Source organism: Calonectris borealis, chromosome 10 (assembly GCF_964195595.1).
Source record: "Calonectris borealis chromosome 10, bCalBor7.hap1.2, whole genome shotgun sequence".
NCBI lineage: Eukaryota > Metazoa > Chordata > Aves > Procellariiformes > Procellariidae > Calonectris > Calonectris borealis.
The window spans coordinates 20048878-20070998 of record NC_134321.1 but is presented as its reverse complement, the minus strand read 5'-3'; the positions used below and the strand labels follow the sequence as shown (position 1 = coordinate 20070998).

At 54.6% G+C, this 22121-nt stretch overlaps 1 protein-coding gene across 1 annotated transcript in view; it reads right to left on the bottom strand.

Moving 5' to 3' along the window:
- BSN (bassoon presynaptic cytomatrix protein) overlaps window positions 1-22121 on the bottom strand; it is a 95376-nt gene that overhangs the window by 11930 nt on the left and 61325 nt on the right. The window contains exon 4 of the mRNA XM_075159286.1: window positions 944-1378. Coding sequence (XP_075015387.1) covers window positions 944-1378 — 435 coding nt within the window. The remainder of the gene's footprint in view (window positions 1-943; window positions 1379-22121) is intronic.

Below are 22121 nucleotides of genomic sequence, written 5' to 3'. Positions count from 1 at the left end.
CGGTAACTAACACGAGAAGGCTTCTAATAGCAACATCGCTTTTTTTACTACCCACTACTTAGAGAGCGGCGGCCGAGCCCGGCCGTAAGCCTTGGGGTACCGATGGCTGCGCGCCCTTCCCTCGGGGGAGCACTGGTAATGGGCCGGCTTTTAATGAACTTTTAATTTCCCTGACTGACAGCCCTGCAAAGCAGCCTTCAGAAGCAGGGCGGCCCCCAGGATCCTCGTTAGATGCCAGCAGAAATAAACAGGCTGTTTTAATTGACGTTACAATTAGGGGCAAGCCTCCGAGCCGCAGGGAAAGCATCGTCACGCCTGGCCCCGGTGCCCATCACCCTGCCAGCACGGAGGCACCAGGGACCTTATTTGATTTCAGAAGTGCCAGGAGCCTCTTCCTGCGGGGCTGCACAGCCCCTGCTGCTGGGATGGTTGCTTGTGGGGGAAAACCATTCCAACGCAGCCAAATGTTTCCCCAAATTGTACTGAATTTTAAAAAAGGTGGGGCGAGGAGCTTGAAAAATGCCCACTGCTGCAACATGAAAAGTTGTGAAACGAGTTTTCCATTTAACGACAAATTCAGCTCCCCTTAGATTATTTTAAAAAATCCAAAGGCCAAAGACGACCTGAACTATTGCATTATGCCCAGATTGATGTAATCCTAATAAAGAGAAGGCAAATACCAGCATGCAGCTATAGAGCGTGTGAAGTTCCTAAGCGGTTTGGAAATGCTGAGACAGCAGCCTTTGCGCTCACCGTTTCCCAAAAGGCAAACGGTTTTCCGGAGGCAAACGGGCCTGGTGACGTGATTTCTGCTCTGACTTGGAATAAACCCCCCTGTTTCTGAGCACGGCCGCTGGCGGAGGCACGGCTCGGCACCGCGCCAGCCCTGGGCGGGATGCGGTCCCCAGGGATGCTCGGAGCCGGACGCGCCCTGAGAGCTCACCTCCTGCTCCTTCGCCCGCAGCGCCTCGGGGGGTGCCCGGCTCTCCTTGCTCTCCACCTCCGGTTTGGGGGTCACGCTCTTCCCCTTCGGTGCGGCACTCTCGGGAGCTCTGGAAGGCTCCGGGGCAGCTTTGGGCAGCGGCTTTTCCTCTGCCGGCACCGGGGGCTTCTTCTCCACCGGCGCAGGGCTCGGGGTCCTGCTCTGCTCGGCAGCCCGGAGGCTCTTCGCAGGTGAGGGCTGCCGCTCGGGGGGTGCCGCCGGCTCGGCGGGCGCCGGCGCGGGCGCTCTCTGCTGCTGGCCGGCAGCTGGCGGCTGGTGCCGTGGGGAGCCGGTGGGCGGTTGCTTTGGGGCAGGCAGCGGCATCGGGGCAGGGTCGCCGAGGCTGCCTTCGAGCAGCCGCTGAGTTTGGCAGTTCAAGCACAGCCATTCGTTCTTCTGCAAAACACAGAAAGGAAAAGTTCTGTTGAAACTCTGGGAGCTTCGTCCCAGCGGGGACCTCACTGAGAAGTTCAGCTGATGGGACCCACGGCGATGGTGCAAAGGACTCAGCCTGCCCAAACCAAATAACCAGCTTTGGAGAGGCCAGGCGGTGAGCAGGCAAGCGCCAAAACGCCGGTGCGGGCTGCGGAGGCGCGTGCACGGCGCTGGAGCCGTACCCTACAAACCACCTAGAAGAGACCAACCACCCAGCTTAAACCTACCCCTACCCTCGTCCAGACCCCCGCGATGTTCAGCCAGAGGGACCATGGCTACGAGACAGGGATTTCACACTCTCCCCCACGACACCTCAGCATCACCAGCGTTCTTCATCTCCAGTCTTGCCGGTATTTCGGTTTTAAATGAAGTTAAACAGTGAAGGCAGATTACTGCCGTAGCTCAGCACTTCTCGGGCTCCATACAGTTTCCTTCTCGCTCTGATTTGTTTTCCTCGATACAAGAAAGGTTTAATAGCATAATCATAATACTTAAGGATCTTTTTTTTCTGGGTTATCAGAAAATACTGGCTACAGAAGTACGCAAAAATTTCCCAGAGATATTACCCAAAGTACACGCTGTGCGGGAAAAGAACAAGACAATCTCATCTAGTGAAATTCTCAGCAAGAGCCGAGGTTTGATGGCCTGGAAAAAGCAGCTTGCAAGCAGGGCTGTGAGTGGCAGAGAGCCTGCGGGGCTACGGCAGGGGCTCGGCATTTTCTCTTCCTGGCTTTTCTTTCGGCACCCCAGGGGGGTCTCCCGTGCTGGGGAGACCCTGCCGACAGTCCAGTACCCCACGCTTCAGTCTGAACCCCCGCGGCAAACCACTATGCTGTTATGGCCTCGGGTGGCAGAAAACCAGCGAAGGGATAAATGAATTTTCCCGAGCCGTGGGAGAGCCCCCGGCCCGTCAGCAGCCAGCGCCGCGCGGAGCCGTGCGTACACTGCGAGCACAGGCTGTGCCGCAGCAGCCAGCGCAGCATTTGCCATCGCGTCCCGGCGCTTGCTGCAGCGAATGCCTCCAGCAGCAGGAGCTGCAAGCTGCCTGGCTCCTACACGCGCATGGGGAAGGGCAAGAAATCCTGCCCGTGGCAGCTGCGGGGAAGCAAGCAAAGCCACCCATGCCCAGCGGGAACATCTCTGGCAAACCTCTCCGAGCTCTTGGTCCCCGTCTTTAAGAGACCTCCGCAGCCCCAGCAGCACCCGGCACTGACACCCAAAATGCTGCTGGATGCTAAAAACCCAGGGGCTCCGGGAAGATGCTGCGTCTGAGGCATCTCACAGCCCCGCGCCAGAGGTGACAATGAGCTCTGCCGGTGACAAATGAGCCGTCCCTCTCCCGCGGTCCCGCAGCCTTGTCGGCGCGGTGTTTGGTTATCCCGCAGCTCCTCTGCTCCCTCTCAGAGGGATCGGCTCTGGAGCAGCTCCCCCGTAGGTCTGACTTGGCCGCCGGCATTTCCCAGTTAACGCGGCCAACGGGATTAAGCTGCCCCTGAGAAAAATGCAAACATTCGACGACCGGCTGATTTTCTAACAGCTTGTAAATCCCCCCCGAGATTAACCAGATCCCATGAAGATAATAATAATTAGGCTGTATTTAGTGCTTTACATGTCCAAACCGTTGGGTGCCCAGGAAGTCCGGGTGCCCCTCGCCGGGGCGGTAAGCGGGTAAGGAGCTTACGGCCAAGGCACGGCGGTGCCTGTCTGAGTCTCCGTGCTTAAAGATGCTGGAAACCACGGCCCCAATCAGGACGGGGATGGGGCCTCGCTCGACGCCGAGGTTTGCTGCCTGAGGGCGCACCGCGGCGCAGGCACGGGGGTTTTAAGCGCGCGGAGTGCAGGTGATGGGAAGCCGGAGCCGGTGAAGACTGCGGCGCTCGGGGAAAACCAGCAACGCCGCTGGGATGCAGAGCGGACTCCAGGCGGAGGAAAGCATCAATAATTAAAGAGAGGGATGAAACCAAAGTGCGCCTGAGATGCCATCTTAAATGAAGAGGTGCTGGCACGGCGGGGCGCGCTGGAAACGGGCCAGCCGGGCAGGCAGTGGGGCGAAGGCGCCGGGGGGGCTGCCCAGCCCAGCCGGGTGATCAGCTTACACACCTGGGAGGGTCACCGCCCTGACCCCTCGGTCTCCCAGCCTTCCTCACCCCCAAACCACCGGGATTTGCAGAGGAGTTATGGAAAAAGTAGATTTCCGGAGAGAGAAGCGGTGCTCCTGTGGTCATTAGGGGCAGGACGGAGCCCGGGGTGCAGGGCAGCCCCGACCAGCGACCAAGAGCGAGCGGCTTCATTCAAGGCATCACATCCGAGCGGTAACGACTATCCCGGTTTTTAATTGCGCACCACGCGCTGAGCCGCATTGGGAAATGCAGCATGCGGCCGCAATTCCCGCAGGGTCTGCTGAAGGGGCGGCGATTGCCGTGCCGATGGCCGCCCGCGCTCCCTCCCGGGGGGCGAGGGCGGATCTGCAGCAGCCCTGCTCGCGGGGGAGCCCCCGGGGCTGCTGCAACACCCCAGGGCAATACGCGGGGACGGGGCATGGGGTCGGCGAGCATCGGGGGGGGTGTGCATGGGGGGTGCGCCCGGCTCCCCCCGAGCTCTGGCATCCGCTGGCAGGTGGCCACAGCCGTGCTCGCCAACCTCCGCCAGGTTTTACCCTGCAATTGTTTTAATTTACTAATAGGAGACAACAAAACTGTAATTAACTAAAATAGAAGTCTTCCCGTGTAATTTTGGTCAACATTACTGCTTGGCAAGTTAATTAAATGCTGAATCCCCCAGCGCCGTTGGGGTTTTTTTTAACGACGGAGCCAGCGAGCTTCAGCATTACGGTTGTACATGAATCCCCCATTCAGCAACTCGGAGGTCTGAGAGCCTCGGCAGGAGCCAGCGGTGCCAGAGGCTTCCCAGGCTTCTCCAGAGGCTTCTCGGCTTCCCCAGTTAGCTCCTGGGTACCAGTCGCACCGTCCCCGTCACCTCCGCGACCCTCGCTGCAACCTCTCCGGCTTCTGGGAGATGCACGGCCGTGGTCTTCATCCCAGCGCAAACCTCTCCTTCCAACATCATCCCTAGGACTCTGCCCGGTTATTTATGTTCTACGGCACTATTTTACACAATCAAAATGGTATCTGTTAAAATACCAGGACAAAAATCTGTACAAAATAAGATAAACAGCGTGAGGTATAAGTACCTCGCAAGCCAGATCTCATCTCCCAGCATTAAATGCGGTGAATCTCACCAGAATATTTCATTTATTTGCTGACAAGTACTGTGCAGGGCTCATCACTGTGACAGATGGGTGCCTGGAAAATATGGAAAACACTTCTGGTATCTGAATCAAGATCCAAATTAACAACAGGAACCTCATAAAATCACTTCTCAAGCATTCCTCACAGCCCCGCTTGCAGGAAACCTCCTGTTTAGGAAGGCTCCTGACACCCAGACACCTTCTCCACCCCCTCCCGCAGCAGAACTGGGGGCATCTCACTGTATGATCCCATCTCCCAGGCGCTCAGCACCCCGGCGCTAAGAACACCCCAGCTCTGTCCATACTGTGGATGGGTTTTAGCACAGTTTTAAAGGAAAGGGACCGAGTCATGTTTGATCACTGGATGCCAGGGCTGTTTGGGACCCACCTCGGGCAGTGCCAGGGACCTGGCTGGCAGGTTCTCCATCCTCTAAGCGCTCCTGTGCCCTTCCCTCCCCTCGGCAAAGAGGCTCCCTCTGCCAGCAGCCTCCCCGGGCGAACCCCGGTGCTCATTCATTTCGCTCCCCCGATGCCGCTGCCCGAGCGCTGCCTGGTGCTCTCTCCCCCTTGGTTTCAGCCCAGCTGAACCCTCCCGAGCCCCTTCAAATCATCTCCCTGCGGCTGGAGGCACCGCACCCCTCTGCCAAACCCCTGCCGCCGAGCCGCTGCAGTTTTAGGAGGCGACGGGGGAGCAACCGGTGCTTCTCCGGGAGGCTCACCCACGGAGGGGAGGATGCACATCACGGTCCCGACCACAGCACGTTCACAAAGCACATTTTCAACCTCGTGTGCCGTCAGCAAATAACCACGGGCCTGGTTTTACCTCCGCCCCCAGCCCTTATCTCTCCTAGGATGGGATTTGAGATGAGGGCGAGGAAACGCGCCGCGACGGCGGAAGCGCTAGAGATCAGGAGACGAGATGGAGCGAATGCAGGAGATGCTCGTCGGAGCTGTGCCTGGGGTGGGAAGAGACCGGAGAGGATTCAGCTGGCCCCAGCGCCAGGAGGGGACCGTGACCGAGGGGAAGGCGGGGGCAGCGGGCAGGCAGGGGCAGCCCTGGGGAGCCGGGGGACGGGCAGGGGGGGCTGTGCACGCACGCCTGTTCACACACCGCCGCGGGACAGCCGCCTCCGGGACAGGGCAGGGCAGAAAGTGCAGGGTGTGCTATTGCGCCGATGGTGTCTTTTTTCCCCTAAAAACACCCTCAAAATCCCGCTCAAGCTAGACGCAGAGCTGCCTTCGCTTGTGCTTGCTAACTACATTTATGCTGGCATATGGGTGCTGCTTCTGAAGTTTATGCATGCCTATATATGTCTCTCTATATCTATGTATATCTCTATATCTATAGAAAAAATCTGTAAATAAAAAAGAAGTGCTAAATGCAACTCAAGCACCGTTCAGCAGATCGGGTCGTGTTTCTCGAGCCCAGTCGGCCACGCGCCGACGCCTGCCCGGCGGGAGGCCGTCGCAGGCAGCGCAGCAAAGAGCCAGCACTCCCCAGCGTAAAAGCCCCCGGGACCCTCCGCAGCAGGGCAAGGCAGCGAGGGGACCGCCCGCATCTCCCGCAGCAGTTTCCTGGGCTGCCAAGCGCTCCACACTAATTGACTTCATTACCACCAACGGGGCAAGTGTTAGCAACCAGGGTTCACAGGTTAGCCCAGCTGAAAACCACCCCGGTTATTTCAGTCCCTTGCTAAACAGAGCCTTTCACTAAGCAACCCAGCGATGTGTTTTCCAGCATCAGCCTATTCTTATCTGTTCCCGTGGCCTTTCTCAGGCCTCTCTCAGGCTGATGGAGCCGACAGACCCTCCCCAGCCCTATTTTAGATGTGTGCGATGTATCGGTGGCCTTCACGCCGCAATAATGTGATTAAAAGCAGCGCAGGGTAATAAGCTCGCCGGGATGAGCTCTGCGTCGCAGGGCTCGTTTTCTGCCTCCCATCTGCTCCACTCCATCCCTTTTCCTTCTCTGTGCTGGGACCTCTCCCGGTTGGAAAAAAGACACAGAAAGAGAAGATGGGAAAAGCTGCACGCGCTGGCTGAGCGCTGGGGAGGGAAGGGAAGGACGTGGGCAGCGGCAGCTCCCAGCCCCGGCTCCAGGGCAGCCGCAGGGGAGACGCCGTGTCCCACACCAACGCTCCCTCCCCAAAACTACCCGGAGGGGACCTGGAGCAGGAGCAGCGGTGCCTGCCCTACCGCCCATCTCCTTTACCGGTGCCACGGAGAGGAGAAGGCAGAGCGGAGACGGGGAGCTGGACAGCAGCCAGGTGCCAAAGGGGCCATCGCAGTCCTGTTCCTGCGGCGCCCGGGAGCATCCTCCTCCCTCGGCTCTCCCTTCTCCTTCCCCCTGCACATGCCTCACGTTGGGAATTTTTTTTTTCCTTCCCTGCTCCTGGCCACAGCAGGGATGCATCAGCCCTCCACGACACAGCCCAGGGGTCAGAGAAACAGCAGCCGGGGCGTTCCCAGCCTCCCACCCCGCAGTTCGATAGACCACATAGCCTGCGGAGGATTATTCCAGCTGAAAGTCTTGGACTGATGAGTAATAGCAACGCTCCCCTCCGCTCGCCTTCGAGGAATAGCTGTGCTCTTGCCAAGTCCAGCTTATTCCACTGCAGCGGCCGATGGGCCGGTGAACGCCGCCACGGCGGGGAGAAAGTGGTGTGAGCCCCTGCGGCCGTAGGAGAGCTGCAAACGTGGTTTCCACCAGCATGGCCAGCCTGGACCACCTGCGGCTTCTTGCCCAGCTGCAAAGCCCAGTAGCCATGCCCTGGGGTCAGGGCATCGCCGCCCTGGGCAGCCCCTCCTGCGGCAGACGTGGAGATCTGCAGAAAACTGATGGGCTTTTTGGGGCGCTGACCTGCGGACAGGGGCATACACTGCTCTGCTCTGCCTCCTGAGCTGTCCCATGGCTCCCAGCAAGGGTCCTTCCCAAATTTGGCTTGAGAGAGGCTAGAGAAAAAGGCCACCAACTCTTCCCACGTTATTAGGAACTGTGGCGTTAGAGTCAAGCTTAGACTACTTTTCCATATTATTATTTCACTGTCGCGCCCAAATGATTTCATTCCACAGAGCTGGGAAACGAGCTCGCCTTGAAACGCCTGACTGGAATGCCAAAGGGCCAGTTGGGTAACCAGTTTGGATCGTCTGGCTAGGACCCCGGAATAAAGCCCCCCCCACCCCTGGCATCCAGCCGAAGCACCCACAGCCGAGCGGCTCTCGGCACAGCCCAGCTCTGGAGCATCTCAGCGCCCGCATCCTCGTGCGGCCGTAGCCATCAGGCTCCCCCAGCTCGTCTCTGCCCCTGCCCATCTTCCACCACCTCCAAAATTAGGGCAGCTGCTGCGGCAGGAAGCACCTTCTGTATTTTCGGAGCTTAAAAAAAAAAAATCTTTTCGAATGGCAAGAATGTTTCTAAGTCAAAGGATTGAAACTATTTTGCAATCAAGGAAGTGTATTTCCAAACGAGCCCGATTGCGAGAGCCTGGGTGCTGTGTGGGCTGTGTGAAGGGGCTGCTAAAAAAGGGTACACAGCTGTCCAAAATTTGGAAACCGGTGCTTTTGCAGAATATATATAGATATCCCTCCCCACTCAACATATTTCCTTCCAGTTCATTAGATAAAAAAAAAAAAAAAATTAAAAAATCAGTAGGATATTGAGGAGAGCACTTTGATGCTTTTGGCTGGTCTAAAAGCCATGGGACCGATTCCCATCGCCCTGGGAACGGCCTGCTGAGCATGGCCACGCTTCTGCGGTAACACAGACATCCAGCAATGAACCAGCCGCCGTCAGGAACGGGAAGCAGAGACGCCGTCTCCCAGCACGGCAATGGCAGTGGGGATGAACGCAAGCCGGTTTGCCTCGAGATGGTGAGGAGGTGAGACGTGGAGGCCGACCACCTCTGGGTGGGACATGGGCCATCCTCTGCTTTACCATTTGAAGAAGAGAAGACTGGTTTTGGGGCTAGACGTGACCACCAGAAACGCCCATCCTCACTCAGACCCAACAAGTTCACCCACCACCTTCTGCACCAGGTCATCCCTCAGCACTTCGGTTCAGATAAAATACAGCCTTGATTTCACTTGGTTGCCACTGCTGGGCAGCAGCTTTGATACTCATTTATCTCCGTTATTTCCAATCTGGATGTGCTCCCTTTTTTTCCTGGCCATTGGCTACCACCATGCATCTTCTGCTACCTTGACCATTACCCGATGTCCCCTTCTGCAGCGAGCAGGTGGAGATAAAGCTGCCTCTGGCGTGGGACAGACTCAAGACGGAGCATCTTTTCAAAGAAGTGGGAGAGACGACAGGCCCAGGCTGGGCACCCGAGGGTGCCATCGCGGGAGGAAACGCAGGAGCACGGCGCTGCGTGTTTAAGAAAAAGGAAAATCACAAAGAGTGAGAAAAATAGGAGGAACAAGAGAGCAAGCCTCAGACGCTGAAAGCGCTTTTCGCTTTCCTTTGCACTGAACCTTACTATTTCTCTGTTTTATCTCAGAGAAAGAGCTAAATTAACTACCAGCTCAGTTCCGAGAGACTGGATCCAAATGGATGAAGAATTAAGAAGATTTTCTGTTCACAATAAAATCCAACCAACGGTATTAAAGCAGCAGAGGGTTTGGTCTGGTTTTCAAAGATTAGCTATGGCTGTCCCAAGGAAGACAAGCTCCGATTTTCCCATTTTGCTCCAACGTGACGTTTATAAAGCTGTCTGGATCATTTACAGTCGTTACAGACCAGACGGCCATGACCATCATTTAACCACCTAGAAGAGAGGGACGTGACTCTTGTCCTCTATCGTATCCCAGCTCCCCGCTCCCTCTTGCCCACACAGAGACCAGTTGCTCCCAGTGCACCCTCTCCGAGGACCCCGCCGGGTGCCTGCTCCAGCCACACCAGGGATGCACCCGCTGAGAAACTGCATCTTCTCAGCAAGCCCCGCCGCTAACATCACGACTCAGCTCTGCATCCAGCACTAAAACCCACCAGCACAGCCGCAGGAGTCTATTTTTCCCCTACTGATAAAGGAATAATATATTGTTCATTTTTGTTTGCATCGATCCGGCTGTGCATTGTAATTTACTCCGTGATGTAGTACTCCTTAACGAGATTTATCAGCCTGCCAGCCAGTCTTATCTTTAACAGTCCCCATTATCGGGATGTATTTCTCAGCCAAGGTTAACAGCAGCAGGAGGATGTCCGAACGCCGGCTGCATGATAATAATCCTGCAATAACGCCCAGGAGACATATGTTGGGTCCAGTGGAGCCCGTACCTTGGTCACCACGGATCCTAACCCCCTTCGGTGCGTTGGCATGGTGTAGGTGCAAGGTGTTTCTCGTGGCCACGCTGCTATTTCACGCATACATTTGATGAAATAACCGTGCCTCTTCAGGAACCGTTTGAACCCCTATGCGGAAGATTTCAAGTTTGCAGCAAAATAATGCTTGCAGAGAGAAACCTGGCAAAAGTCTGCAGAAAACAAATATAATATTCTATTCGTTTTTCCAAAAGAATGGAAGAAAATCCAAGAAAAGCTAAGTTTATTAGAGAAACCTTATTTAATCAAAACCTTGGGTTTTCATAGGCACTAGTGTTGACTAAAATATCCAGCCACCCAACTAGTAATTTTCTGCATCTGATAAAAGCAGATTCAAGCTGTCTGATTGCTCTCTTTCAAATTGCAAAGAGCCCCAAGTGTCTATCAGGCAGCAGCCACTCACTTCCAAACCAGAAGAAAATCTGCATCTTCAAGAGCTTCAGCTTCCTTCCCACTACGAGCTGTTCAGTTCCCAGTCCTCCCATCCCCAAACCAGTTCGGCAGCAGCAAAAGGGTTTGAACCTATTTCATGATCACGATGGATCCTTTTCAAAGCCTGCTGGGGGGCCAGCAGTTGTACGGCTTGGAAGCTGAGGACATCACAAACCGACGTCCTGTGGTACCTGCACAGTCATATAAGGCTTTCAAAACTTTAAAAATAATTAGAAGATTTTCCATGGAGACAACTCTACATCGGCAGGGACCGAAAACCCCACGGGGAGGTGGCTGGGGGTACTCAGGGCTCCACTGCTGACACCTACCAAATCCACCTTCCCCACCCATCTACCACGTTGGGTAGATGCACCACCGGAGGAGACATCTGCTAACAGTTGTCCTCAGCTCTCCCAGGCTCTGCCAGAGAGCGGGAGGTCACCTCTGGGCTTTCCTGGCTGTTTAGCACTTGGAAAATAGGGCACCAAAGGCCAAGGGCTTCACCTTCGGGTCGTGAGCAGTGCTGCGCAGACACAGGCAGACATCTCGGGGTAACCATGACCCCACCGACGTCAGCCCTTTGCCTTCCTCTCTTTCTCCATCCTGTTCTGTTTCTATTTCTATGGCCCCCACCAGGATTTTTACCCTGAAATACGTGTGCGCCTAGAGAACGGGAAGCTTTGGTTTCTGTGGGCGATGCTGTGTGACCCCGTTCCATGACTGCTGCTTCAAAAAAAGCCCATATGCCCTCTTCCCAGCTTCAAGATTGAGAGTCCCGATTTCAGTGGCAGAAATATTTTAATTAAATAAACTACCTTTATGGAATAAATCAAGTGATAAGCTTGAAAAATTAACTCTCATAATCTTTCATGCTTCTATGCAGGTCAATAAACTATTACAGTAAAAGGCTGGGAAACGTTCTAGAAACACAGGTTGTTCCAACAGAGACGAATGAGCCATTTTACTCCCCAAATTATACACATCAGCATTTCTCCATGCTCGTGCCTCGCACGCCCTCTCTTCCATCCCCTCGCCTGCTGCCCACAGCAAAGCTGGAGCACGGCCGGCGGCTCCCACCCTCTCAGGTCCGGCTCCCAGCCCTCCTCGTCGGGAGAGCATCTCCCCCCCGTCCTCACCGGCGGTGCTCATCCCATGCGATTCCTGACTCCACCAAAATGCCTAAAATCTGGGCCGTAAGGGCACGCCTGGGGAACCCACGAGTTGCCTACAGAGGGGGTACGCGTCTTGCTGGGTCCGATATAATTTTCATCATCTTTAAGACTTATTTTAAAACTTAAGCTTGTTTTCAAAACCCCCTTATTTTAACTTAAACTTATTTTTAAAATAGCTGATAGCCCCCCAGCTGCCACGTGGTGATTTGATGATGGCCCCGACCTGAATGGATGTTCCCACCAGTGGTGCCAGGTCTCTCTGCAGCCGGGAGGCAGGAACTGGCTACAGGCGCTGGGGTGGAAGAGCTGAGATTTTCCATCCGTGCTGGTTTTGGCTGGGATAGAGTTAATTTTCTTCACAGTAGCTAATATTGGGCTGTGTTTTGGATTTGTGCTGGAAACTGTGTTGGTAACACAGGGATGTTTCGTTCCTGCTGAGCAGGGCTTACACAGAGTCGAGGCCTTTTCTGCTCCTCACCCCACCCCACCAGCGAGGAGGCTGGGGGGGCACAAGGAGTTGGGAGGGGGCACAGCCGGGACAGCTGACCCCAACTGACCAAAGGGATATCCCATACCATATGACGTCATGCTCAGCATATAGAGCTGGGGGAAGAAGAAGGAAGGGGGGACGTTGGGAGTGATGGCGTTTGTCTTCCCAAGTCACCGTCACACGTGATGGAGCCCTGCGTTCCTGGAGATGGCTGAACCCCTGCCTGCCGAGGGGAAGTAGGGAATGAATTCCTTGGTTTGCTTTGCTTGCGCGCGGCTTTTGCTTTCCCTGTTAAACTGTCTTTATCTCAACCCACGAGTTTTCTCACTTTTACCCTTCCGATTCTCTCCCCCATCCCACCGGGGGGAGTGAGCGAGCGGCTGGGTGGGGCTTGGTTACTGGCTGGGGTTAAACCATGACACCATCTCAAGAGTAAATGCAGCAAGAATGAAGCTAAGAAGCCAAAACAAAAGGAAATGGTGAAGTCCGCATAAAATGGTTGCTTTAAAAAAAAATTAAAAAGAAAAATCACATGAATCTTTGCTCAGTTTACCATGCATCTGCGAAGGCATTTCCTTCCCCAGCTGCCCTTTTTGCAACGGCAGACAGACTCCCTGAAGCCACAGGAGGAACCACCTCATGCAAACCCTTTAAGTAATTTAAGAAGTTCCACCTCAAGACCAGTTCGGGGCCACTCCAGAAACCTGCTTCTCTGAAGGCCGGCACACTTTGCTGACTTCCAGCCCCAAGAAAAACCCAGATTTTGTAAAAATATTGCTGCCTAGTTCTAGTTTGCTCTTCTTTTCCTCATGTCCGATTTGCTCTTGGCAAACAGATGACTGTTGGTCATACTTAACAGCTCCGAGTAAATCAGGAAATTATGTAAAGAAGGGAATTTCACAGCTCCTTTGCAGACAGCGAGCCCTTTCGGTGCAGCGCGGGTGTTCGTTCCCGGCACCCAGCAGGATCTGCCGCCGCAGCCCACTCGCCCGAGCCTGTGAAAGCACTCAGCCCTGCTCATCCAGGCAGTCCAGCTCCAGAGCCTGGATGTGGCCCCGGCTAGTACAGAGCCACAGGCAAAACCACAGCGCAGGTCCTATCCTTACACCCACGTTCACGCTTTCAGGGATTATTCCCAACCCAACACCTCATTTCTTTGCCAAACTAGAGGGTTTTTTGAGAATATTTGTTCTCCGAGTCAACCAAACCCCACTGAAATCAATGCTTTTCTGCTTCGACAGGCTTGGGAACCAAGTGCTTTTTGTACTCCAAACAATTAAAAATATCCTAACCAAAAATAAAAAAAACCAAACCAAACTCGTGTCAGAGATCGGAGACTGCCTGCTAGTTACCTCCCAGTCACGGCACAAATAAGGGCCAAAAGCTTCCAGCCGTGGCACAGGAAAACATGAAGCATTCAGAGATGCAATCTAAAGATCCCAAAGCAGATCTCTAAATTAAAAAACCCCTCTCATCACTCCCAAAGGTATCTCCATTTTCCCCAAATCCTCCCTCCGGATTCCAGCATTTTGTTGTACTCTCTGCTTCAAGTAAGTCAGGGCAATGAGGTCTCCAGGCTAACTCTGCAAAACATCTTCTCCCCGCTTCCCAACCTCGCCTTTCTTCTTGCCTTTGTGTTGTGAGAAATGTAAAAGCCAATGCAGGACCTTGCTCTGCTGTGCCACTTCTGCTGCAGGGCACCGAGCGACTCCCATCCCACTCTGTCGTGGGCATTCGCTTCATCAGGCGCAAAGGGGCTCTTGGAAAATCTACCTTTGAGATGTTTCATCATGCCAAGGAAGAGGGTGGTGAAAGTGGTCCTGTGTCCATTCCCCTATGGTCACTCCTCTGCAAGGAGAGCACGGGACAGGGCATCGAGGAATGAGAAAGGCATGAAGGACTTGGGTGGCTCTCCACTTAAGGTCTCTCAAGGTTCAGTTCATTTAACTGCCTAAAATTTGGGCCGCTGGTCTCAGCAAATCATCATCTGCCCCAGGCATGAGATGAGCATCTCCAGGGCGGGGAGCCAAGACCCGTGCAAGGAGTCACCCTGGCTGGGTACCACTCTCTCCATCAGCGTGGAGAGGTGCCTCCGCCGCCAGCTCAGCCTGGGTACCAGACCTGCAGACACCTAAAACCAGAGACAAACCCTACCCTCAGCGGCAGCATCAGCTTAGAATCATAGAATCATAGAGTGGTTTGGGTTGGAAGGGACCTCTAAAGGTCATCTAGTCCAACCTCCCAGCCGTGGGCAGGGACATCTTCAACTAGATCAGGTTGCCCAGAGCCCCGTCCAACCCGACCTTGAATATTCCCAGGGATGGGGCATCTACCACCTCTCTGGGCAACCTGTGCCAGTGTTTCACACCCTCATTGTAAAAAATTTCTTCCTTATATCTAGTCTGAATCTACCCTCTTTTAGTTTAAGACCATTCCCCCTTGTCCTGTTGCAACAGGCCCTGCTAAAAAGTCTGTCCCCATCTTTCTTATAAGCCCCGTTAAAGCACTGAAAGGCCGCAACAAGGTCTCCCCGGAGCCTTCTCTTCTCCAGGCTGAGCAACCCCAACTCTCTCAGCCTCTCTTCATAGGAGAGGTGTTCCATCCCTCTGATCATTTTTGATCATTTTTGTAGCCCTCCTCTGGACCCCCTCCAACAGGTCCAGCTTCCCCTAGGCCACGGCAGAAGATCCGGAGGGTCCCCATGTGCCGAGTCGTCACGCGGAGCTGGCGCTGGGGCAGCCCGGGCAGGGCGGCGCGGGGCTCCCCGAGCACAGCACACCTCGTCCGCAGCACGCTGCCTTATTTTAGCAGGCGGAGCAGATGGCAGTGGGAAGATAAAGAGGCAAGGCAGAATCGAAGAGAAGGCTTTTGAAATAAAGCCCCGTGCTCTGCCGAAGTGGTTTGATGCCTTTTGACGGTCGTAGCCAGGATGAGCTTTGAGGCAGCTCAGGGGTTGACTGGTGGGGGACCTACAGCCACGGAGAGCAGGGGCGGGGAGAAGCCAGCCCTGGTTCCCAAATACCACTTGGCAGGGACAGCTGGCGTTGGCTCAGCACGGCCTCGGTGAGGCACAAACAGAAATAATCCTCAGCAAAAGGAGCCAGAGCCCTCGCGGAGGCTTTCAGCCCTGGCGAGAAGGTGCCTCAGCTCCGCCGCCTCCTGCCCGCGGGGCTGGGGGGAGCTGGGACCGTCCCCTTGCCTGATGCCACCGTGGGTTTTGGCATGGCTGAGCCTGAACATCTCTCAGGGCTGTCCGCAGGATCTTCCCTGCCTGAAATGCAGGGGATGCTCTGGAGAGCACCCTGGTTTTTCCTCCTCTCTGAGCCCCTGCAGAGCTGGGCACCGTGACAGCAGCACGCAGGGACTGGTCTAGCGGCGGCAGTCCTGAGCTCGGACTCCAGGGCACGTTGAGAAGATGGTTTATCCCCCACCTGCCCTGTGCGGCCCCGTCCCCAGTGCCGGGCGGCAGCACAGCCTCCTTGCACCCCAAAGACCGTACCCCCCCAGCCCGGCTACCAGGATGCTCAGGGAGATGGTGCCAAAGGCTTTGCAAGCGGACGCCATCCACGTGGGACCTGACGGGAGCCGTGAAGCCCCAGCCTCCCTGCTGTCCCCTTCGCCCGGTGTCACGTTCACCAGCGCCAGCAGGACAAAGCACCACGGGGCAGGGACGGGCAGCCTGCAATAACCACAGCCGTATCCTCCCGGACCTCTGCCTCCGCCTTGCCCTCCAACATACAAAATATAACTCCAGCAGCTGCGCCTTTAAAATTGTTTCTCTTCCAAATGCCCTGGAAAGTTGTTTAAGTTGCAAAGTATTACCTGGGGCTTTCGCATCAGGTTCTTAATTAGCTGAAACGATTTGCTTTGCCGGGGAATCGTTTCCAGGAGCTCCTAAACAGCTTTTACTATCAGTTCCAGGAACAGCCTCAGAAGGGAAAAGCATTTCTTGTGGAGGGCGAGCCGAGCACCAGGCTACACCTCTGCCCTCCCCAGCCAATTTCTTTCTGCCATGCAAAGAAGTTGGGCAATTTTTAACAATAATTTTCATATTCCCTTCCGCCGGGAAAGGGCTAGCAAGCTGCTATTTCCCTCGACACCTGAAGTGCGGGCAGGGAGACATTTAGCTCTCGGCTCCCCAGCATCGCCCTCGCCGGGAATTCCAGGTCCCGCCGCAGGCAGGCGGTCGCAGGGGAAGAACGCCCGCGTTTGGCTGTGACTGCACCAGAAAGAACAGCACCTTCAGATCACACCAGGGATATAAAACAACCTCTTACCTACCCAAAAGCAGGACTTTCTGGCACAGAGAGAAGGCGATAGCATTCCCTTTAATGGGTTGCTTACTTATAATTGCTCATTTTGCATACTTTCTAGAAGATCTCACTTCTCTAGGTGCCATTTCAAGCAACATATTTAGAAACTCTTGGCAAAGTAGAAACTAATAAATAATTTTGGATGTCCTTTTCTGAGAGGGCAGGCACGTCAGCTCCTGCTGACGGGAGCAAAGCAGTCTCCTGCGGGTACGGCAAAGCCGTGGCTACGTTCCCTCTTTAAACTGTCATTTTGTGTCCCATTTCTCATCCAGTTTCTTATGCCTGGCCAGGATGGCCTTTAAAATTTGGGGGATTTTAAATTAAAATTAATCGGGTGGCAGAGCACCCAGCCACTTGCAGGCAGCACCCCCCGTCGTCACCCCCTGATGCTGGAGGTGATCGGCCTGGAGCAGAAGCACAGGAGGGCATGGACTGGGAAAGGCGCTGGCATTCCCTCCGCGCCCCTGCTGCGGGATGGAGATGTTTCCCAGCTACAGCCAGACCTAGCTGAATTAGGGAGAAAAGGATAACGGGTAAAATCAAGGAACTCCAGAAAAACTATTCTAGCAAATTACCAAATAACTCTACAGATAATTTGGATGCGACAAAACCTTGAGTCTGCTGTTTCACCAACAAACAGTCCGCGATGCACCAAACACCACAGGAGGACGTTACCCAAACGTACCTATGTTAGCACATGCTATAGCTAGCAAGCTTCAGAATGCACCTACGTTAGCACATGCTATAGCTAGCAAGCTTCAGAATGCACCTACGTTAGCACATGCTATAGCTAGCAAGCTTCAGAATGCACCTACGTTAGCACATGCTATAGCTAGCAAGCTTCAGAATGCACCTACGTTAGCACATGCTATAGCTAGCAAGCCTCTGTCTTTGGAGGAGCCAAACAGGGTGGCAGAAGCTGTCCCCGGGGTGGTTATCTTCTGCTCTTTGGTGTTGGTGTTTGCACAACGGGTAAATTTTTTAGAGAGAAATACATTTTATATTAGGGCAATCAATATCCTTAGAAAGCAGGTGAGCCTCCGGCTGCACAGGAGCCCTCCCCGGCACCCTCCTCTGCTTTGTGAGCTTTTCAAGGGACATTTCCTAAAAATTCCCCATTTTCTCAGGGAACGATCGCACATCTGATGGAGTGTTTTATCCCCCAGGGCTTCTAAATACTGCCTACGCAACCAGACCCTAGTCCAACACACCCGGGCTAACCTTATTTATTTATGGCTAAAGCCAGCACAGGAGCGGGGGGAGCACGTGGGACGGGAAAGCGGCCGCCTGTCCCCGCAGAGCCACGTTTTGGCGCCGGGGGAGGTGGGACGTGCCCATTGCCCCAGGAAGAGCCCCCCATTGCAGGGGCCAGCAGCGCTGCTCGGCAATCAGCCCAGCTCCTGGCAGGGCTCCCCGAGCTCAGGCACGGCCACGCGCGTGCAGGATGGACGGTGGGTCCGGGGAGCACCCGACGTGCCGCGCGTGAAACCCCCTCACCCGAAAACCGCAGTAGGGTTGTCACCGATGTTTTGGGGGTCAGTCCTTGCGGTGCCAGAAATAACAGGTAGCAAAGGCAGGAGGAGAGATGGGGACTCCCCCGGCCCCAAACACGGGCGCTGGCTTGCAAGTCGCCAAGCACTTCAACACGCAGCAGCCCGAGCGCTGGACAAGCCTTTGCACTCACGGGAGCAGAAACAGGATAAAAATCAAAGATGGAAAAGACTGCAATTGTTGCAGGATCAAGCACGAGCATCTATGTTAATGGCTTGGCTTATAATTAAAACCACGTAGGTTAATAACAGCACCTCCTTGCTAATCCCTCCTAAACTTCTGATTATTGGAAAGGAGCTGGTTTACAGCCTTACGTGAAAAATGAGACGACGGAAGTGTGCTGGGTTTTCTTCACAGTAGCTCGTACGGGGCTGTGTTTTGGATTTGTGCTGAGAACAGTGTTGATAACACGGGGATGTTTCGTTCCTGCTGAGCAGGGCTTACACAGAGTCGAGGCCTTTTCTGCTCCTCACCCCACCCCACCAGCGAGGAGGCTGGGGGTGCACAAGGAGTTGGGAGGGGGCACAGCCGGGACAGCTGACCCCAACTGACCAAAGGGATATTCCATACCATATGACGTCATGCTCAGCATATAGAGCTGGGGGAAGAAGGAGGAAGGGGGGACGTTGGGAGCGATGGCGTTTGTCTTCCCAAGTCACCGTTACGCGTGATGGAGCCCTGCGTTCCTGGAGATGGCTGAACCCCTGCCTGCCGAGGGGAAGCAGGGAATGAATTCCTTGGTTTGCTTTGCTTGCGCGCGGCTTTTGCTTTCCCTGTTAACCTGTCTTTATCTCAACCCACGAGTTTTCTCACTTTTACCCTCCTGATTCTTGCCCCATCCCGCCGGGGGGAGTGAGCGAGCGGCTGGGTGGGGCTTGGTTGCCGGCTGGGGTTAAAGCATGACAGGAAGCACCAGGCTTTGTAGGAAATCCTGTATCAGCACCAAGGAAGCTGCAGCACGGCTTTCAGTCTGCCCAACAGAGCAGCTGCTGCTAGGCACATTTTATAGCAAAAAAAAAAAAAAAAAAGAGACACGTAGCAAAACGAAGCTGTTTCAGTTTAAATGGCAGGGGCAGAGATGATGTTCTGCACTGAACAGGTTCACTGAAAGCTGGGAAACAAACGGGAGTGGAAAATGCAGGGACGTGTCTTTCCCTCTTCTGCTCTGTGAGTAAAACGCGCGCGGGGGAAGCCAGAGTCCACAAAATCGAGGAGCCCGAACGCCACGATGGCAGGCGTGCAAAGGCTTTTAAGCAGATGAAGAGGCAGATGAATCCCCTGGGGGGTCAAAGTGCCTGTAAAGTGGTACCCAACTCCCCCACACGCCAGGATGGGGGTCCCCAAGATCCAAGAATTTCCTTTGGGAGAGCAGAAAATAAGTATAAATAAATAACAAAAATAAACCAGTTTCTAGCGTCCAGGGTTTTGCCAGCCAGCCCCTGCCCTGGGGTGCCACATGGGCACCCGGGTTCTGCGAGGATCTCACACCTCCAGAAATCAAACTGTCCCTGTGAAACATTTCTGTCTCAAGTTAAGTGGCAAATGTCAACCAAAAAGGCGTTTAATCGCGCGTTTCCAGTCAGTTCCTGACCCCTATGTCTGAAAAATCATTCAAAAGGTGCCTGTGAGGTGGCCATGGGCCATGCTAACAGATCCATCACCGAGACTGAAAATCAGCCTGGATAATATAAGAATGAAACGTCGCTCAAAATCTCCATTCAGAGACCTGCACGGGCTCAGAGCCTTGGTGTGCTTCAAAGAAAGAGCTTGCTTTCATTTTCTATTTTGCTTTTGCATTTATTTTTGCTGCAGGCCGGTACCACCCACCTTCCCCAGCTCATCAGCCTACCAAGCAGGCCAGGAGGAGGAAGAGGAGGAGGAAGCAGCCAGCCACTTGGTGCACCCCCCCGGTCCATTCAGCTTTCTGGCTTTTAACATGCTGTAATGTTTTATTTTTTTAAATAAAAGGCTGAAGTGCCCTGGCTCACACTGCTTGCTCCTTGCTGCCACCCACGTTGCCCGGCGAGAGGATCACCATGTGCGGGCACATCGCGCCAGAGCTCTGCTGAGTCCCGGGCACCCCGACAGTGCAGAACCCCAATTCCCCCAATAATATTAACTCTACAAGGCTCCCCTTTCCACTGGGAGAAAGGTCCTGTTTCTCTGGAGACCAGAGTTTACACTGCGTTGCAGGGAGACACAAGGAGAGGGATGATGGTGAGGGCTCAGCTCTTCATCCCGCACCTCCTGGCAGTACCACCGCTCCGTTGGGGATCAGGCTGCGTCCCTTCAGCAAAGCCCCACGGCCATTTAACAGAGAAAGAAAACAACACCCAGAGAAAGAAAACAAACCACTGAGCGTTCACTTGTAACCGCGCTGATAATGCCGTTTCTTTGCATAGATCTTCTGCCTTTGCCCAGCGGCAGTTTCTCCAACACTCAATGTACTTCTCAGGAGATGGGATCTTATAGTCCTCGCCTCGCATGGCTCGCCCCAACACACGTGTAGTCAGGAAAATAGGGCATCCCGGCACACGGCAAGGACTGAATGCTGCACTATGTGAAACGTTATTAAACCAGGGTGAAACACTGCAGTGGTTGAGTTGTAGATACCGTAAAACTGTCTTTCAGGTCCTGTTGGCCCTTGGAGAAGGACACAACCTTCACCAACGTGCACGTGGCTGATGAAGGCTTGGGCTTGCTTCAGCAGCACGGTACAACGTGCCTGCAGCGCCAGGAGGCTGTGCTGCCCACGCGGGCTTGCCCTGCCCTTGGGCTTTACCAACAACGGTTTCAACATGGGAAGGAGGGAGTCAACACGAGCCTGGGCTGAGCTAGCGATGCCCATCCCCAACACATGCACATCCAGCTGGTAATCCCATCATTGGCATCACCGTTGGCTTCTTCCCCAGCATGCCCACACACTTCACCGTCGGCAGCCCCTCTCCTCACTCTAATTTTGTTCCATGGACCTTTACAGATGCTAAAAACTGTGGGATACAACTGCAAAACGCCACTGGGTTCACTAGGAGGAACGATGCTGCTTTGGAAGGTGGATCAACACCAACAAAGTCAGTCTGAGATGCTCCCACCACAGCCGGAAAACCGAGCATCTCCACTGCAGCCCGGCCCTAAAGCTGCCTCCCCCTCAACCCACTCAGAAATCCAGTGTTACAAAGCCAATTAAATGCTCGATTAAGTGTCCCAATGTGTTCCCAAATAAAGTACTAACATAGCACGTTATTAAAAAAAAAAAAAAAAAAGAAAGAAGAAAGCTCCAGGTTGTATAATGGCCTGCGAGCACATCAGGATAATCTCCGCCTGCTCCCAGGGGGTGGAAACAGGAGCTGAACAGCCAAATCACCTCCCCATCTCCAATAAAAAGAGCTGTTTCTCTCTGCCCACCACACCTTCAGACCGAGACTCTGATTTACGTGGTCCCACCAGCCTCACCATCTGCTGCTGCACCTCCACCATCAGTCCCCAGGCCGCTGCTGAGAGCACGCTGCTCCAAAGATCCCTTCCAACCCGACCCCATTCACAGACTTCTTGTCTTGGTAAGAGCAGTGTCCACCACAGGCAGATGTTCTCCACCTCCACCAGCAGCCCCTGCTGCGGGCAGGGGAGAGGTCCCATGCCACAGGAGCCCAGGCACCCCACCGAGCGGCCTGGATTCAAGGGTCAGCGCTACTGCGTCCTACCGGCCCCCAAGAAGTCATCCCGCCAAGCTGAGCGTCACAGACGTGATCCAAGCCACGCTGCCCCTAAAGCAGAAGTAGTCTGTAATCCTACCTGGAGGCCACCAAACAACCCCAGCCCATATCCCGCTGATCCCACCACCGCCTCTCCCAGGGCAGAGATGGTGGTAACCTACTGATGTTGGGTGCCAGTCCCTGCGCTGGGGACTGCTCCTGAGCTTCTTTAGCCACTGAACGTTCAATACAAGACGCAGCAGGAGCAGAAACGAGGGTCCAGGCTCTTCCCCATCTCGCTGAGAGCCCCCACGCCTCCCCTGTAATGTCACACACCTCCTCCCCTGCTTTCCTCCACCACCTCTGCTGCATCTGGCACACCTTTAGGAGGATGCCCCGGGAACGTCTTGCTTTGCCCTCATGCCAACTGTGTGCCTGAACAAGGTGTCCGCTGAGGTCTCCATAAACTCCCTGGGCGTGGGGCTCA